Genomic DNA, 19,127 nt, shown 5'->3' on the forward strand with positions numbered 1-19,127 from the left:
AAAAATTATTCATGTTCTTCTGTCATATCCATCAATGGAGTGGAAGGAGTTAGCCACGAATAAATCCTTTTGAACTATTTTAATCTGTGCTTTACTAGTGACTGAAATTTTTATGGTAACTGGGAATCTGCTGAAGATGTGTGTTGCTGAGTACTGGACACCTTTCTGGACCAAACTGAGTGACTTAATCTCTTAAAGAAGATTGTTCTTATTCCTTGCACTCATTCCGTAAATTGAGATGTTGCTTTGACAAAGTGTTACCAACATGAAGCAATGGAGACTTGGTTGATGACATATTATAAAATTCTTATGTAAAATGGTAAACAACAGTCTTCTAAAATTATGTACATTTATAAACAAAAGACAGGAGTACTGTAACGAAGACGAAAAGTTTCTTAAGTCTGGGAATTATTTCATCACGGCTATCATATAATCGCCTTGCATTGTCTCTCCGATATAGAAAAAAGTCAATTCTTTCACAATTACTCTTTAGAATCAACAGTTTTTGTATAGAAACACCTGTATGATTTCACTTACTTCGTCATTATATAACCAATAACTTCGTCCCAGCCTAGTAAATATTCTTGTGATTTAATCGATTGACTTCATTTACTGTAGGAAGTATGCCCCAACAAGTGTGTCCAGTTCTACAGCATGAAACTCTTCATTAGTCACTGATCTGAGCTTTACAATAACGTTTAATCATGTGAGGTATGCTAGCGAACACCACATGTACTCTCGCATATGAAAGAACCTGATGGGCTTAAACTACCATATAACGAACTATTAAACTACGCTAATTTACGCAGTTATGTTCTATGGCTATTACTGTACTGGTATGGAATTAAAATCACAAAAAAAGTTCAGCTTTTTAAGATTGTCAATGTCGTTGTAGCACTTGTAATTAAGTATATATTTTTTATATTCCTCTGGGATTTCGATGTTCCATCTCCAACCTAATGCATGTTGTAACTGAGAACTTCCATACGTTTAGTTTTGTCGTTCTATAGCTGACAGATGGCAGTTTCTTCAGATTTGACAGATTCTTTAATCTACGGAAATCGGTACATTTATGGAAACGGAGTTTGAGGTACATTCCTGTTGTTCAGTGCAGACATTATTGTTTCGACTGCATGTGACCTTGAATGTACATCACATGTCAAGTTTCCTTGATAGTCCTTTATATTGCGTTCTAATTTCACCTTTATACAAACTTGATCTTGATTTTGGTATTTCGGAAGATCCTATGTAATTTTTGGAATACAGTTCTCCAATGTGGTGTGTTTTATTTCGTTGGAACAGAACAACAATAAATTCAGGTGTAGGCTTATTCGTAAACCAGAAAATTAAATATCACTGAAGAAACAGCAGCAGTTGTTTGAAATATAAACAAAAGATACACCATGGAAATCAGTCAGTTTTAAAAGCAAATTCCAGTATTAGATAATAGTAGGAGACTTCAATGCAAAAGTAGAAAAAAGAAAACATCATTCTTCATTGGTAAATTTTTGTTACAACAGCAGAATTGGTCTAGGTATTCAACGTATGCTTCCAGAAGAAATAAGTATAAGATAATCTTGATAAACTTTAAACAGGACCAAAAATGGAACTGAATGAAGAAATTGTATAGAGTGCTACGGCCCTGGGCCCATTTAGAATTATACACGATTATACACTATTAAAATGTTCAGTTACATATGAATGAAACTCATAGGGAGTGCGAAGAAGTTACAGCGAAATGATTGCTGGGAAAATGTGAAGAAATCTAAAAGGAAAAGATAGTTGTCAGGACAGATTCAACATACTGAAAAGTAGAAGGAACACTCGAAGAAACAGAAATCAAATGGCTGACATGAAGATTGGAAAAGTAATTCCACTGTTAAACGCGGAGGAGAGGGCGATGAGTGAATAAAGATCTTTACATGTGGGAGGAACTTTCTGCTAGAGTGATAGAAAAAAATGCGAGTCTATTTGAAGGACATAGGGGATCTAATATTAGAGTCAGAGTTCCACAGAACCTTGCTGCACTTACGATCAAACAAATCTCAGAAAAATCAGACTACGCTACAGGGAATATACCGTATCTTCAACAACTAGAGGAAGTTGGTGAAGATTAACTGGGAGCCATGGTACTGTGAGAGGAAGTTGACAGAGACCTAAAGATCAGACGCGCACTTCGCTATCGACCAACGGTGGATCGGATTTGTGATAAATGGTTCAAATGGCTCTGAGCACTATGGGACTTAACTTCTGAGGTCATCAGTCCCCTAGAACTTAGATCTACTTAAACCTAACTAACCTAAGGACATCGCACACATCTATGGCCGAGGCAGGATTCGAACCTGTGACCGGGGCGATCGCGCGGTTCCAGACTGTAGCGCCTAGAACCGCTCGACCACTCGGGCCGGCATTTGTGATGAGAATAATGAGGTGGCACCTATGTCTTCGGCCTGTTTGCCTTGCGCAGGTAAAACTTTCAATAGGATTAGTCGTATTCTACTGAAACACGATGTGAACATGTTATTCGATCACCAGCTAAGATTAAGACCCTTTTAACGTCTGCAAAGGATGATCTTGTTTTGCGCAAGGCCAGAGTCTAGCGTGTCCCATGCAGCTTTGGCATGTCATACATTGTTCAGACCGTACAGAACCGGTGTATAGAGGATAAGCATCATAGGCTCACAACAGCAATCACAGAACAGTACTGTGATAGCAACTATGGCAACAGGTTTAACAAGGAATGTTAAGAAAGGAAGGCAAATATTTTTCTTCGCAAGAGTGACGCGACACAAATTGCACACCACCACTCAGGAATTATCTGAATGGGACGGAAATCGGTAAATGTGATGTACATCTACAGAAAAACTGCTATTACAACTTCAGAACAACTGGATGATTTATTCAAGAGAAAGAGCTTCCGAAATTAAGCATGTCAATGGCGCGTTGGTCCACCCCTGGCGAAGACGTGTCTGGAGGTGTCTCGGACAGCTGTGGGATACCGATCTCTGTCGTCCTCCATACGGCTCGACAACCAGGAGTGATGGTTTGGGTTCCCTTCTCTTTTTATACAGGATCCCTTTGGTTGTCATCCGCTGCACCCTTACAGCACAGCGGTACGTAGACGATATTCTACACCCCGCTTCGTAGACCTTCAAGGCAAGCTATACTGGGCTTACATTGTAGCAAGATAATGCCGGCAGCACACTGCGACAGTTTCTACTGCTTGTCTTCGTGCTTGCCAAAACCTACCTTGTCCAGCAAGATCGCCGGATCTGTACCCAGTTGAGAACGCTTCGAGCATTATGAGCACGGCTCTCCATCTAGCACGGGATTTTGACGATTTAACGTGCCAGTTGGACAGAATTTGGCACGATATACCTCCGGAGGAGATCCAACAACTCTATCAATCAATGCCGAACCGAATAACTGCTTGCATAAGGGCCAGGGGTGGGTCAAAGTGTTATTGACTTGTTCAGTTTGTGAGGCTTTTTCTCTTGAATAAATCATCGAATTTTCTGGAATTGTTATCCTTCGTCTGTCTGTATATGTACATCACACCTACCGCTTTCCGTCTCATTCAGATAATTCATTCGTGATGCATTTCTTCTTTTTTTGTCTTAGGGTGTATTTCGTTGCCATTTTGGTACTCTGCTTTGAATATTTCAATGTTGAGATCTTTAGCATTTGTTCTATTTATTCATTCGTTCAACATAACCGTAAATTTTTATATTTCGCGTATCTGTTATAAAGCACTGTTTTAGTCACATAAATTATTCTTTGAGATGATGCAACAAAAAAAAATTACTTGTTTTCAGACAACTGAGGAGACTTCCCATAGCTAATACAAAATATTCTTGAAGACTCTCCAATAAGAGATGACGTATTATTGCCTCAAGATAATGCAGACGAAGTTCTACGACTTCTGCTCGGAACAAAATGACATTTAAATACGCTTAAAATTTTTTAATGCAAGTCTCTTGTTCAATAGTACTGTGACAACGGAATACAGTGTGGCATTTACTGATATATGTATTTCGTTAATGCCATCGATAACATCATAACTGCTTTTTGCATCTCCATTTATTTAAGAATTTGTGATCTGGACTGCTTAATATCTACAGCAAGTTTCTGTATTGCTGTTATGATCGTTTGAAGTCTCAATGGTAGAAGTTGGGTTTAGTCCTGAATTTCCGTCTTTTGACAAATCACTCGGTATAGTTAGGTCTTTCTTTAGCTGATTTTGAAATTTAAAAGATTAACATGCATTTTTCCACGTAGATGTTCCGTGCTATATCATCAACCCGTGCCTTCCAAATGATCTGTTGCATAAATTTACGCAGTGTGTATTTCATAACGGCATTTTACACGCAGCTGTAACCTGGAGTGAGGTTTGTATACCGAAACAAAATGCGTTTAAGCCCATCAAAATGGAGTAGGAGTCCTCTATTGAAAGGTGTGAAAATGTTTACATATGCAATGAAACGCGTAAACGGCGAATGCGCTGTTGGTTAATGATTTTAATAATTTTATTAAGCCCCTTACCTTTTTTACCGTGCAACAAGACGCTAACAAAATTGGAGAATTACAATATAATAACATCATCCACCATTCAGTGCACAGAATCTTGTGAAGTACAAAGTTCGTTTTTAGATGTTTGCCAAATGGGTTAATTTAATATTTTGTCTATTTTTTTTAAGCTTATCCTGCTAAGCGTTGCCAATCAAATAATATTTGATTTATCGCGCTTTTCTTTCTCGGCTGCCGTATTATAATTACCACAATATTGTTCACGTGTGGTTTTATGACAAGCGCAAAACGTACTAAAGATACAAAAACCAATGAGACGATACCGAAAGACATTCACATCATGTTCGTGACGACCAACAAATTTCATCGTTTCGGCGTCTTTTCGTAGTTTGCAAGTGACTGTCGTGTAATCGTAACGAACGACAAATGCAGATTCTTGTAAGCACTGCAGAGTTTTATACCAACGACTTGTTCCTGGTTCATATGCTGAACATTAATCCATTAAAAATCTAACTTTCTAGAACAGTTCTGAAAAAAATAACTACCCACTAATGTTCTCGGAGTTAACAAATATTCGATAGTAATCTTTAATACAAAGTAACTAGGTGTAGTAACAGTAGTTTCGAACAGAAATAACTTACACTTTAAAGCGAATTTCAGTCGTACTGTGTCCAAAAAGACTAAGTGTTCCTTTGGTAGCTCAGAGCGTTCCCCAAACGCGTTAGACACAACTGAAATATCATCGTCACCGAGACTGGCCTCCAGACGTTGCTTATCGCTCAGAACTTGACCCTGGAGCATGAGGCCCATAGCATGGGCGTGAAGGATACACGGAGGGATCATTGCACGCTGCCAACACACGAGTTCCCAGGGACATCAACAGTTAGAAACTACGACGCTCACTAATTCATGCTGACAACCGACGTGGAGGAGATAGGTTAGAATCCTGCCGGAGGAAGAAACACGTAACGCCACAATTCTGGTGGCTAGAGGACGACATATTGTGGTACACATTGCTCGAGTATTATAAGTTGCGCCAGAATAGCAGTTTGTATTCCAAACCTACCTGCACCGAGTTATGCAAAGGAATGAAATTACACTGTTGATGGCGAATTGTCCTCCGGATTGTGACGTGAAATTCGATTGCTTCTTTGATCCGTCCGTGTAGAGTATGCGAGTATGCTGTGCGTCTCGGCTTCCAGTTTCACCGTCTCCAGATCTCTACATCCACGGCTAGATGCATACTCCACACGCCACTGTAAGATGTATGCCGGAGGTTAGTTCGTGTACCGCTAACATTTCTCCCATTTCCTGTTCCACTCGCGAGGGAAGCACAAATGTCGGCAAGCCTCCACATGAGCCCAAATTTCTCTGATTTTATCCTCATAGTCATTATGGAAGATTTATTCAGGAGGCAGTAATCTGGCAAAAAACATTGAGCTAAGTGTGTTGATGATACGATCCAACCCTAAATCTGTGTATCCAGCAATGTCAACGATTGCTTCGTTGAAATTCAGCCTCCTAGGACTCAGAGATTCCTATGGAGAAACTGTCAGAATCTGATTTTCCTTAAGTCTTTTACACTGTTTACGAATAATCAGGGCTAACACAAAAACGGGCAATCCAACAGCTGGCATTCCCTTAATTTCCACAGTTGTCGAAGCTGGGAGCATGAAAATCTCAACCGATCAATTTTTATGGCCTTCAACGGGCCAAGACAGTGAAAGATCTCACACAGTCCTCTTTCCCTGCAGGTTTTCAGAGAGCTCATTTCTTTGGACACAGAAAACTACCACAGAAATTTTCAGCTCATCCACTGTACAGGATTTCCCTTGTCTTCCATAGCTTCTATAATTGGCTCACACGAGGAGTTCCACTCTGCTACTACCAACAGTGATCACACCTTCAGCACTTTACATGGAAAAATCTGGGCAAATCACCACTAGCGGCGTCTCCAAAATTAGACACAGACATTTTCGCTGCTTCATACAAACTTCTTTGTAAGCACAAATGCATGTACTCCTTTTAATCAGATCACTAGGGATGTTCACATAGTCATACACAGAATTCCCTCAAAGGAATTATTATTCTTCGTTTTATTTATCTAATGATTGCCAACGTCAAATGTATAGCTAGACATTTCCATACAAATATCTACCATGACATAAAAATCCAATCTTTTAACAGAATGTATGTTTTTGTTGGAGGTGAAAAACCTCAGTCCACCACTATCAAGCTAAATATTGTATTGATGATGTCCTATATTTCATTGGACCAAATTCAGATACTAAAACCACATACTGAATATAGATATCAATATTCGATCACAAGAACAGAAATTTGCCATATTCACACATCAAAAAACGCTTTGTATCACCTCTGTTCCTAGAGTTTCGCAACCTGTACAGAAAATTGGAATAAAGATCAACATAAACATCATTTCCGCCCTTTTTACTGCTCATGAAAACCACACATTGCATGTTGTACCACCATATAGCGAGACCTTCAGAGGTGGTTGTCCAGGTTGCTGTACACACTGGTACCTCTAATACCCAATACCACGTCCTCTTGCATTGATGCGTGCCTGTATTCCTAGTGGCATACTATCCACAAGTTCATCAAGGCACTCCTCAACGGCGATTCGGCGTAGATCCCTCAGAGTGGTTGATGGGTCATATCGTCCATAAACAGCCATTTTCAATCTATCCCAGACATGTTCGATAGGGTACATGTGTGGGGAACATGCTGGCCACTCTAGTCGAGTGATGCCGTTATCCTGAAGGAAGTCATTCACAAGATGTGCACGATGGGGGCGCGAATTGTCGTCCATGAAGACAAATGCCTCGCTAATATGCTGCTGGTATGGTTGCACTATCGGTCGGAGGATGGCATTCACGTATCGCACAGTCGTTACGACACCTTCCATGACCACCAGTGGCGTACGTCGGTTCCATATAATGCCACCCCAAAACAGCAGGGAAACTCCACCTTGCTGCACTCGCTGGACAGTGTGTCTAAGGCGTTCAGCCTGACCAGATTGCTTCCAAACACGTCTCTGGCGATTTTCTAGTTGAAAGCATATGCGACACTCATCGGTGGAGAGAACGTGATGCCAATCCTGAGCGGTCCACTCGGCGTGTTGTTGGGCCCATCTGTACCGCGCTGCATGGTGTCGTGGTTGCAAAGATGGAACTCGCCATGGACGTCGGGAGTCAAGTTGCGCATCATGCAACCTAATGCGCACAATTTGAGTCCTAACACGACGTCCTGTGGCTGCACGAAAAGCATTATTCAACATGGTGACGTTGCTGTCACGGTTCCTCCGAGCCTTAATCCGTAAGTAACGGTCATCCACTGCAGTAGTAGCCCTTGGGCGGCCTGAGTGAGGCATGTCATCGACAGTTCCTCCCTCTATGTATCTCCTCCATGATGCGAACAACATCGCTGTTGTTCACTCCGAGACGACTGGATACTTCCCTTGTTGAGAGCCCTTCCTGGCACAAAGTAACAATGCGGACGCGATCAAACCGCGGTATTGACCGTCTAGGCATGGTTGAACTACAGACAACACGAGCCGTGTACCTGCTTCCTGGTGGAATGACGGGAACTGATCTGCTGTCAGACCCCCTCTGTCTGATAGACGCTGCTCGTGTATGGTTGTTTACATCTTTGGGCGGGTTTAATGACACCTCTGAACAGTCAATGGGACTGTGTCTGTGATACAATATCCACAGTAAACGTCTATCTACAGGAGTTCTAGGAACTGGGGTGATGCAAAACTTTTTCGATGTGTGTATGATGCTCTGAATTTCAGATAGTGATGGACATTCACAACAAACTCTATTTGTAGGATAGTTCCAGACATATCAGATCCCAATAGGCATTGCGTTATACGTGCAATCCATCAATCACTATTGTTTGAAAGAAGTGTCTACACCGAGAAATACATAAATCATAAAATACTCACTAAGTCTTCAGTATAAAAGGTTTGCACAGGGTATTTTATCAGATTACACGAGTAATGATGCGTCAAAACTTGTTAGTCACCATAAATCATTTTATTCTTACATATTTACAGGGGATAAAATATATGACGTTCACATACGAGTAAACATAGCATCAAACCCAAATAACCCGCGTATCCATGTTCTATCGCACTTAACAAACAGTAAATCCACCTTCTCAACAGGTAACATTAGTTCATGGTTTAACTGATATAATGACGTCAGCATTTATCTGTATACAAAACTCTTACGATTGTGTTGCATTTTCGTCTCTCCCACCCAACTATATATCACTTATTTACGTTTAGAATCTGAAATAACCCCTATGAATATAAAACTGGATGAAACAAGAGGTGTAAAGAAGACAAAAAGTAGCAAGTATTCTTCGTGAGTTTATCAAACAATCATATAAACAAATGTAGGTCTTAGATATTTTTCACAAGGAAAGAAAGTGACTGACCGTGTGTGATCAATAAGTTTCTCCACTCATTTATCTATGATACCATTTACACATATATAAAACCATGTATGTTGCAAAATAACAACTTACGCGTAAGTTTACCCCTATGTAAGGCCTCGTTGATACAGTTCACTATTTGCTTGCCGAGCGCGCATCCATCGGTGCTTGGTTGGCCATTCGCCAGCCTCATGGTCATGTCGAGTACCTTGCTTATACTTTGCAAGGACACGTACACAGAACTCTCTTTTTGTCCTCTACCTCGAATACAATAACTTTGTGATTGGCAGATTGCAGTGGCGGGAGGGCAGTGAGTGGTGCCGGAGTGCAGCCGGCCACACCTGGAGGGTGGAGGAGAATAACACAGGCACTGCAGCAGAGTATCGTATTTTCTGTGTGGCTGTGTGTTTTGGCTTGAATGTTTTATTTCTTTTCTCTCTCTCTCTCTCTCTTTGCCTGACTGTGAAAACCAGAACGTCGTCTTTACCTGGCCACAGAACACTGAAGACTAAAACCATGTGCTTCATATTAGTAAATTATTTTATAGCCCACAATAGCCAGCCCATAAATATATGAAATGGCTTCCAGATTTCCAGCTTTTTCAGTTGCTCCATATACCGATGCACAGCCAGGATCATTTAATGTCAACAGAAGAAAGCTAATAGTATCAGAAACAATTACAAAAAAAGTGGTTCAAATGGCTCTAAGCACTATGGGACTTAACATCTTAGGTCATCAGTCCCCTATACTTTTAACTACTTAAACCTAACTAACTTAAGTACATCACAGACATCCATGCCCGAGGTAGGTTTCGAACCTGCGACCGTAGCAGCAGCACGGTTCCGGACTGAAGTGCCTAGAACTGCTCGGCTACAAAGGCCTGAAATTACAACGCTCGAAAAAGCAAGTTTCGAATCTAGCGCCTTATTATCATTTAAGACAGAGCGTAAGCTTATAAAGGATAAGAATGAAAGAGAAAATTGCTCATGGCATTTTTTAAAGGTCAAGTGATGCAGCGAAATCACTTGATACCTAAATTAGGATGCCTTCACAGTGGCAAGAGAGTCCATCATGCAATCATGTTAATCACTACGCTAGAGGGAGACAATGGAGCCGCATTCAGAAGGACGATTGTTCAAATCCGTGTCCAGTCATTCAGATTGAGGTCTTCGCACAGGCGATTTCCTTCCCTATCCTTAAAACATTCCGAGCTTGTGCACCGTCTTGGCCTTGATGTTGACGGGACGTTAAACCCACTTTTGCTCTCTTCCTTCTCTACACCTACTCATTCCGCATTTCAAGCAAAACGCGAAAAATGAACAACGAATATATGAATGTTCATACACAGCCACGATCTAAAGTCCTTCATCACATACACACACACACACATACACACACACACACACATACGTTCAATAAACAGCAAGTCGTGACGCACGATAAAAGGTTTGAATTCTGCACTCGACGCGCGCAAACAAGATGGCGAAACAAATGAGCGCGTAACACGCAGCAGCAGTACGAAAAGTTCAGTGAATTACAAACAGGATCGGTAAGGACAACAGAAGGTGAGTGAATGCTTCAACATTGCAGTTGTAACACACCAGTTTGAAACGGTTGTCCTCAACAAACAATGAAATAGCAAGAGTAATATAAAACATGGTCTTGCTAGTGAAATTGTGCTACAAACATGAAGCGAATAATACTTCCAGGGTTTCGTTTGAATACAAACAAGAAAATTATTTCATTTTTAAGGGTGCATCAGTACTGTTTACTTGTTTAGCGAGCACAACAATTTGAGGGACCATATTTCTATCGCGAATACTACAGATAGAAGCATATTGTTAATTACACGCTCGTTTGCGTAGCATTGCCCATAGTTGGGTGTCTAATGTTTATAACCAGAACTAGTTAGGAATACTACAGACATTCATGGCATATAGGACACCACCTTCAATTTAAACAATAATCATTACACATTTCCAACGTTCAGTGAGAATAAGTTTCCGTAAAGGAGTCACAAACTTTTTATCTCAATTAAGTCTTATGATGCTAAGTTCCGGCCCTCAGGGAATCTTATGGAGACCGAATTAAATGTTTGTAAATAAGCGATTCATCAGCGATATTATACTAAAGATAATGGTACGGGTTAAGTCATAAATATTACATCATTACTAATAGCGAACGTCCCTCAGTAGGTAGCGGGATGCCCGAGGTCAGCCTTATCTGTGTTAATGACCCTCGGCTCAGAATGACGCACTGCTTTCCTCTTCTCAGTACATTGCGAGTGTATTCAGAACTATGTCACTGTCAGATATTTTATTTACGTTGTTACAGTATGATGGTGAATGAAATAATTTCCACATAATCATGGACTTGAGTACCTTCATCCATTACTGCTATAATTAAATTTGTTGCGGATGTGAATTGTGCCTCTTATGAGCAATGCCTTCTGAATCCGTGTTGATTGTTTCATTAAGAAAAGTTGTGTCCAACGTATTTCGTGAAACAAGTACCCGAAAGCACAAAATTCTAAAGTGGGTAAATACCAGTGATGTTGTTGTCCGAAGACTGGTTTGATGCAGACCTTCATGTTACTCTATCATCTCCCGAGCAACAAATGCAATCCACATCCATTCGAAGCTGTTTAATGTACCCATCCCTTGGTCTTCCTCGACCATTTTTGCCCCCTCATTTCCCTCCAATATCAAGTTGACGATTCCTTGATGCCTCAGAATGTTTTGTATCAATCTAACCCTTCCTTAAGTCAAGTTCTGTCACAATAATGTTTTCCCATTTCGATTCACTACCTCCTCGTACCTCCTAATTACTTACGCTACCTACCTATTTATTCTTCAGCATTCTTCTGTATCGCCACATTTCAAAAGGCTCTATTCTCTTGTGGTCTACACTGTTTATCGTGCTTGTTTCACTTCCGTTCATGGCTACACTTCATGCAAGTATCTTCAAAAAAGATTTCCTAATGCTTGAATTTATCTTCATAATAACAAGTACTGCGTTTTATTGCCAGAACACTCGAATACTTAGAAGATGCAACAGGTCTACTAATGAGACTGCGCACACTACGTTTGTCCGTACTCTGCCAGAGTATTACTGTGCAGTATAGGATCCTTGCCAGATAGAAATGACGGAGGACATCGAAAAAGTTCAAAGAAGGGCAGCTTGTTTTGTATCATCGCGAAGTAGGGGAGAGGTTGTCAGGGATGTGATACACGGATTGGGTTGGTTATCATAAAAAAAAGGCGTTTTTCGTTGGACCGAGATCTTTTTACAAAATTTCACAAGCACTCACAATTTAATGTGTTAATTTTGTACATCGAGATTTGGGGCTTACTACCTAATATCACGTAGATGTCTTCAACAATATACAGGTTGCGGGTTCATCTAACTTATTGTTCGCCAGATGGCAGTTTTAGAAGACATGTACTTGAAGATAAGTGTCGAAAAGTTTTTAAAAATTAGAACATTAAATCTTGACTAATTACGATCTGCAGTTTATTGTTTTCGAACAAATACTTTAATAGTCACTCAAGTTTAACCCTAAATGGCTTGTTGTTTTATGCAGGTTCAATGACGGCTATCGCTCGGGTTCAAATCGAAATGTTCTGTGTGGATGTGTAATATCAGCCAATGTGCAGAGTTGTAACTGAAAATGCTACGTGATATTCATAACTAAAAGATTTTAACAGTCTTACCTCCACAGTTTATAAGTATATGTGGTTGCAGTACGTCCATGAGATTTTCATGGAACATTGCAGTTAGTCAAAGAAATGGCCTTCTCCACTAACCTGCCACCATCCCTCTTTATGAGATCAGAACTTATGCTTAGCGGAGACCATTTCACTGCCGACAGCTAAACTTTACTATGTTAAAGTTACGCTTTCTGTAGAGCACGTTTATAGAGGCCATTTCATCAAGGTGATATCTTACGCCGCTGTGATACGCAGAGATCATAATTTATGTAAGACTTGAAAATAACTTCCCATTGCCATAGTAATGTCTGGGTAAAATAGAAATGAACTTCATTTTAATTTAACTTATCTTGATGAAATTCTGTTTGATCGAAAACAAGTTCCATCACATGGTATGTAATATTAGGTTTCCTATTGTTTCAGATCTCAACAACAATGAGTGCATTAAGGAAATGTGTACTCCCCGTGACATCCAAACTCCTGAACCAATTAGAAGTCAAATGTTTCAGTACTTCATCGGCTTTAAAAACTGATACAACCACTCAGGATTTGGTAAGAAGAGTGAGATAATTGTCCTCTGTAAACATAGTATGTACAAATTGATAAAATATGTAACATTTGGTTAAGTCCAGGCCTAGAAATATTTAGTATAGAAAGACACATTTTATTCTTCTTTATACAAGATTCTCATATCACAAAATTAATACTGAATCCTTTTCTCAATGTAATATGATGCTCACAAGGGAAAATAAAACTCTTCCAAAGAAATATGTACAATACATTAATCTTAATCAACAATATTCTGCATGACCATGTCTGTGTCAGGTACTTTTAATTATGAAATGAGATCAAAAACTAAGAATGTTAGCAGCTACTTATATGTACTGATTTTTATTTCGCTGTGATATCCTTAGTTTAAAGTCCGGTCCTCATCTTCCAGACGATACTTATATTTCAATACACATTACTCGCCTTTTGAAAGATGTTCATACTCATCGCTAAGAAAATCTGAAGGTCACTTCTGTAGAGCATGTTTATAGAGGCTATTTCATCATGATAATACCTTACGCCGCTGTGATACGCTGAGACCATATTTTATATATAATGGCACTGTAAATGATTTAATATTATGCACAATCTATCAACAATTACTTAATGCGAAAGGAGGGCAAAAACTACAGAACAGTTATTCAGTGGGAAACTTGTGGAATGGCACCAGAAACAGCAGAGATAAATTAGTATAATTTACCGACAAGAAGAACATCTTCACGCTTATTGAATACTTATAGAAGAAAGACAAATATAAAATGGATTTGTCTAGGATTAATGAAACTAAAAATGGGACTCTATTCTAATGAACAGCAAAGACATTGCTGAAGATGTATATGTTACTGTCCTAAACCACTCAAGAATTTCTAGTGATTGGGGACTAGTGGGATGTAGAGTAGAAAACGTGCAAAACTAGAAAGAAACAGACTCACAGGCGGAAAGTGTATATAATGAGAATTTATTTAAAAATAGAGTAGTAGACTACATTAAAGTAAATAACAAGTGCAGCATCTTAAAAAAATGAAGATGTTACAGACATTGACGAAAGCGGAAATTACTTAATAAAATTGCTTCCGCAAACAGCGAAAAACGTTGCACGTATGAAGGCAGCAAAAGAAAGGAACATCTGAAATGGGGCAGAGCAGCTATTAAAACGAAGATCAAAGTTTCAAGCAAACGATAACAGTAATGGTAGAATAAGCAAAATAAAAACAGAACTATTTGGAAATGTCTTCAGTAGAATGTGAGAAGAAATCATGAAAATATGTTCACAGAAACAACTGAAAACAAGAACAATGTAAAAAAGGCAAAACAAAAACTTATCTTCAGCGTACACCACTACTGAAAAGTTCTGATGACAGGCTGCACATTAACTAATAATAAGGTGGAAGTTTTACAGTAATTTGAAGCTGTTTATATAGTTCAGGAGATGAATAAGGAGCACAGATACTTCATGATGAAAATAATGACATTCCGGAAGTAATGCCAGCCTTTAGAAATATCAAAGAAAGAGAGGTACCTGCAGATGATTATGATTCAGAAGAAATGGTTAAAGCTGGACGAAAGCTGAGCAAAGGGAATTTGCAAAATCGTTCACACAATATCTCCAGTGGGAGGGCAATTCCCCAAAACCGGAAAATTCTGTAATTATTATATTTCACAAAAAATCAGATTGACTAGACATAATAACTATTATACTATTTGCATCCCATCCGTAATGTATAGGATATTCACTACATCTATAACTTACTCCATAGAAAACAAAACATTAGATTTTAATCAGTCAACGGAAGAAGATGGCTTTAGAAGTGAATATATCACAATGGTCTATACGCAAACCTTGAAGAGAACTACAGAATGGAGAACAAAGCGTGAATGACCACTTTCTTTGGGACTTGTAAATTTTGAGAAAAGCAAGACATTGATTCAGTCCATCTCAAAGCACTGAGGAATTATACGTCAATTTTAGTACTTCCATTACCTTTCACCAAGACAACGGGAAATTTTGAATCGGATGAGGAGTCAGGAAATTAGCTTCCATATCATCGGAAGTATTCTCAGTAGCCCTACAGGAAAAACTGCGAACACCAAGACAATCGTTTGAAAACAATAATTAAAAGTTGCGTCTTGTTGTCGAATATATTATTCTGATCTAAACTGGAGAATCTCCTGACGGAAGCCTGCACAAATTCACGAGAAAGTTATACCTGTGAGGGAGACAGTTGGATTGATTGAGAATATTCTAGTCGGTAGGTAGACTGCTACAAATTTGTGCCAGTGAAGTTTCATGAATGTGTATAATTAATGAAAACAAACAATAATTTCGTATTCATTTGTAGAAGTCTTTTCCTATTTTTCGGTATCCAGTATTTATAGAGTAATGAGTATTCATATTTCCTGTATTACCCTAAAAATCAACCTAGACTGTTGTTGACGTGATTTTTCCAATACGCCAGTGGCTCATTTCTTTCTCTAACCTTGATAAAACTGAGCTGGAACGTCTGTAATTTCACCTTGCAAATGTTTGTGTGGTTGACTCAATATGCACACGGCCAACTGCTCCTGCTATGCTTCCCCATCTCAGTTAGAGGTCCCGCTTTAATAAGATCGATGTCTACGAGAAGCCAAACTCAAACTCCCATCCTCCTCTCGCTGTGACTAACGATCTCGTCGTCGCTTGCAGATCTAAAATCTAACTGACGCCAGTCTATGTAATTCCCAGTAACTAAATAGCATAGTAAAACGTGTATACAATAGCTACAAGATATTGCTGTTCAGTTATGTATAATATCGTATGTTTCATTTATTTCAGCAAGTTAACGAGCAAACTAGACGAAATGTTGAAGTAGGACAGTTGACTGAACTAGTACGAGATTTCTTGCACCCTTCAGAGTTCTACGACGCTGTCAGAGGTATTGGCATCGATTTTTTCTGCGGCGTTCCAGATTCACTCCTCAAAGGCAAGTCACAATAAAATGGCAGAAAATCTTAATACTTTCTTAACACATAATAATTGTCTGTCATATCTGCATTTCATTAATTTTTAATGGCTTCCCTTGACAGATTTTTGTGCATTCGTATCGAACCGTGTGGCACCAGAGAAGCACGTCATTGCAGCAAATGAAGGCAACGCGATTAGCATAGCGTCCGGATACCATCTGGCCACTGGTAAAGCCAGTCTTGTCTACTTACAGGTTTGTAGTGATTCACTCAGTATCATCTTTGTTAACTGAGACTAACAAAACTTAACATTTTTTAACCATTGGATAGTACATGAAATCCATAATCAATGAAAACACTATCAAGTACGTGTCTATGCACTGTACAAGCCGTCAAAATAAAAAGTAGACCGGTTTATGGATATATTGAATAAAAACCCCCAGGAACGTCTAAACAGCTCGGTTAAAGGAATAATATCTAAATTGAAAGGCGTGTTAGAAATGAGTGCGTGCACTGTGTGTAAGTAGAAGCGCTAGTTGTCAGTGAACACAGTAAGCTGAAGCAGGCTTGTCCGCTGGTACTAGGTCAAAAATACTAAGTGTGAAGATTCATGTAGAAGCAAAGATTAAATTTTAAGTTCCGTTACGTCTTTAGAAAAAACAGTAAAAGGTACGCATGTGATATTGGTACTGCCGAGAACGTGAGCAGAAGATGCGTTTATGACCTGTTCAAACTCTTCTGAGATAGAAATTTCCTATTCTACTCTGAGTAGGTAGAACACAGTTTATGATAACTAACACTGACAGCGACGTGAAGAGCAGTGGACACAACAGGCAGTTCCTGTGGTAGATAGCGGCTAACCGAAAGTAAAATCCAGACAGTAGGATAAGTCATCGTAAGCGTGCGCAAAACAGCGGGTAGCGATTCGAATCGAAAACGTAAACATTGGCAAGGTCAGTCACCTTGCTATCAATGGCACGTACCGAAGGCTTCAGAGAATAACGAGGAATTGAGGGACCAAGTGTGAGGCCGGCCGCGACATTATTTTCTCGTCAGCGTACGGGACTACGTGACATACTCGCGGTGGCGGCGCCCTCCTTGGTAGCGAGCTGGGACTGTGCTACGAAGCCTGATTATCTCTGACTTTTCCTCCAAATCGATACTCAGGGTGGGCGGGAAATCCGAATCGCTGTCGGATACTAAACCACTCCCCCCCACCTTCAATCAGCTAGTTGGGCCGGAAATGGCCCGGACCGTCTTGACATCGTCGAGGAGAAGAAGGAGTGGTGCTGGGATTCCCGCCAACGGCTCCCGCGGCGTGTCCTCGTCGTGACGAGCCAGATCGGATGTCGGAGGTGATTCTGGAATTGCTTGGTCCTGTCTGAGGGCAGCGGGTGCCGGCCGTGGTCCATATAGAGATAATGGTTCGACCGCCATGGGTGTTTCATTCCGGGTACGCTCAACCTCAGCCGACTGCTTGGTGATGGAGTCTCTGACGTTGGTGGGAGCTGCAAGTGGCTTAGCGGACGAAAGTGATTCCACCTCTACCGGCTCCTATTGCTAGTCATTGTCGACACACTGTTACACCTAAAGCGAGAGTGGAGATTATGGTTGTGGCAGACGAGCTGTTGACCAGGATTTTCCTCGCCGTTATTGCGTGAGTCATGCCCGGCCGTTTCAGAATGGTGTGGGCGCTACGTCTCGTTGCGAGTGGAACTGGTTTCGATATCTGACGATTTGCTCCTAGCCCGTGGTAAATTCAAACATTTGTCGCCCATTACTGCGAACGAAGACGCTTTGTCTCCACCGTGGGTTCCGGCCCAAAGTGCGCTCCATACGTTGGATCACTTGCGGTAAAAGACTGTGTCCACGGGTCGAGAGCTCACTGAGCCGAGCGCATGAGAAATAAAAGGGTGCAGGTTCAGCGTGTGTGTAAAATTTCAGTATGATTAAGTCCATTTACAGGGGTGGACCAGTATTATGCGAGGAGGCCGGGGATTGCTTCCCCGGAGTCGACTGTCACCATCATCTTGCGCACCTGCATTTAAAGGACGTGACCGTTCAGTCCGCTTCAGAATACGACGCTGGATAGAACAGGAAGTAGTCAGGTGCTCATTATCGTTGCGTTTACAGAAATTCTTCAACGTAGATGCCATGAACTGAGGGTCATTGTCGGAAACCAGGGTGTAACGTGCCCTTTATTGCAAATATGATGGATAGTGTACGGATGGTGGTAGCCATCTGTGCTACATATGGAAACATAGAAAGGGTATCAACAACTAGCAACCACATTGCTCCTTGGAACTGTCTTGCGATATTAGTAAAGTTCTGAGTACCAATTACTTTCGTGGCTGTTTCGTCTGATCCATACCTGAGCGATGCGCTAAATATTGCCAAGGATCAGTAAGTAACAGCTCAGCACAAGCTGTTTATAACAATTCTACTGGCGTCGACTTCCTTTATAGTAGCTGCCACCGTTGTGCTATATAATCAACTGATAATGACAAATCAACTTTATTATCCGATCTATCGAGCACCCATCGTTCGGTAGTACGGCGATGCGAATTCAGTAGTTAGCGATCTACCGTCCTCGTCATTGGTAGACGTTCATAAATAGAAGCAAACCAAGCGGTAGCTCATAGAAAACTACCCTCCACGTCGTTGTCGAAGATTTCCAGAAAAGTTAGTGCAACCAAATCGTGTCAGATTGAGCACCAACACATAAACGATGTCACTGCTCGTTCTTTAACATCACCAGGCTTACATGCAGCAAGGAGCAGCATCTAGAAAGTGTCTGCCTTGGCCAGCTGGCGACGACAGCCACCGCCAGCGTGTTGCACTCTTGTCTTGCCGGTGCCAGTAACAGCAGCAGACTGGCTGCAGAAGCTCATGCTGCTACTGGAAATTAATGGAGTAACGAACGGCGGAGTTACAGTTGGA

General features: G+C 40.6%; 1 protein-coding gene across 1 annotated transcript in view; it reads left to right on the forward strand.

Moving 5' to 3' along the window:
• Positions 1-19,127, forward strand: part of LOC124556501 (phosphonopyruvate decarboxylase-like) — a 104,718-nt gene that overhangs the window by 12,192 nt on the left and 73,399 nt on the right. Inside the window, exons 2-4 of the mRNA XM_047130458.1 lie at positions 13,122-13,250; positions 16,060-16,207; positions 16,311-16,441. Of these exons, the coding sequence (XP_046986414.1) occupies positions 13,134-13,250; positions 16,060-16,207; positions 16,311-16,441 (396 nt within the window). The 5' untranslated portion in view covers positions 13,122-13,133. The remainder of the gene's footprint in view (positions 1-13,121; positions 13,251-16,059; positions 16,208-16,310; positions 16,442-19,127) is intronic.

Source organism: Schistocerca americana, chromosome X (assembly GCF_021461395.2).
Source record: "Schistocerca americana isolate TAMUIC-IGC-003095 chromosome X, iqSchAmer2.1, whole genome shotgun sequence".
Lineage (NCBI taxonomy): Eukaryota > Metazoa > Arthropoda > Insecta > Orthoptera > Acrididae > Schistocerca > Schistocerca americana.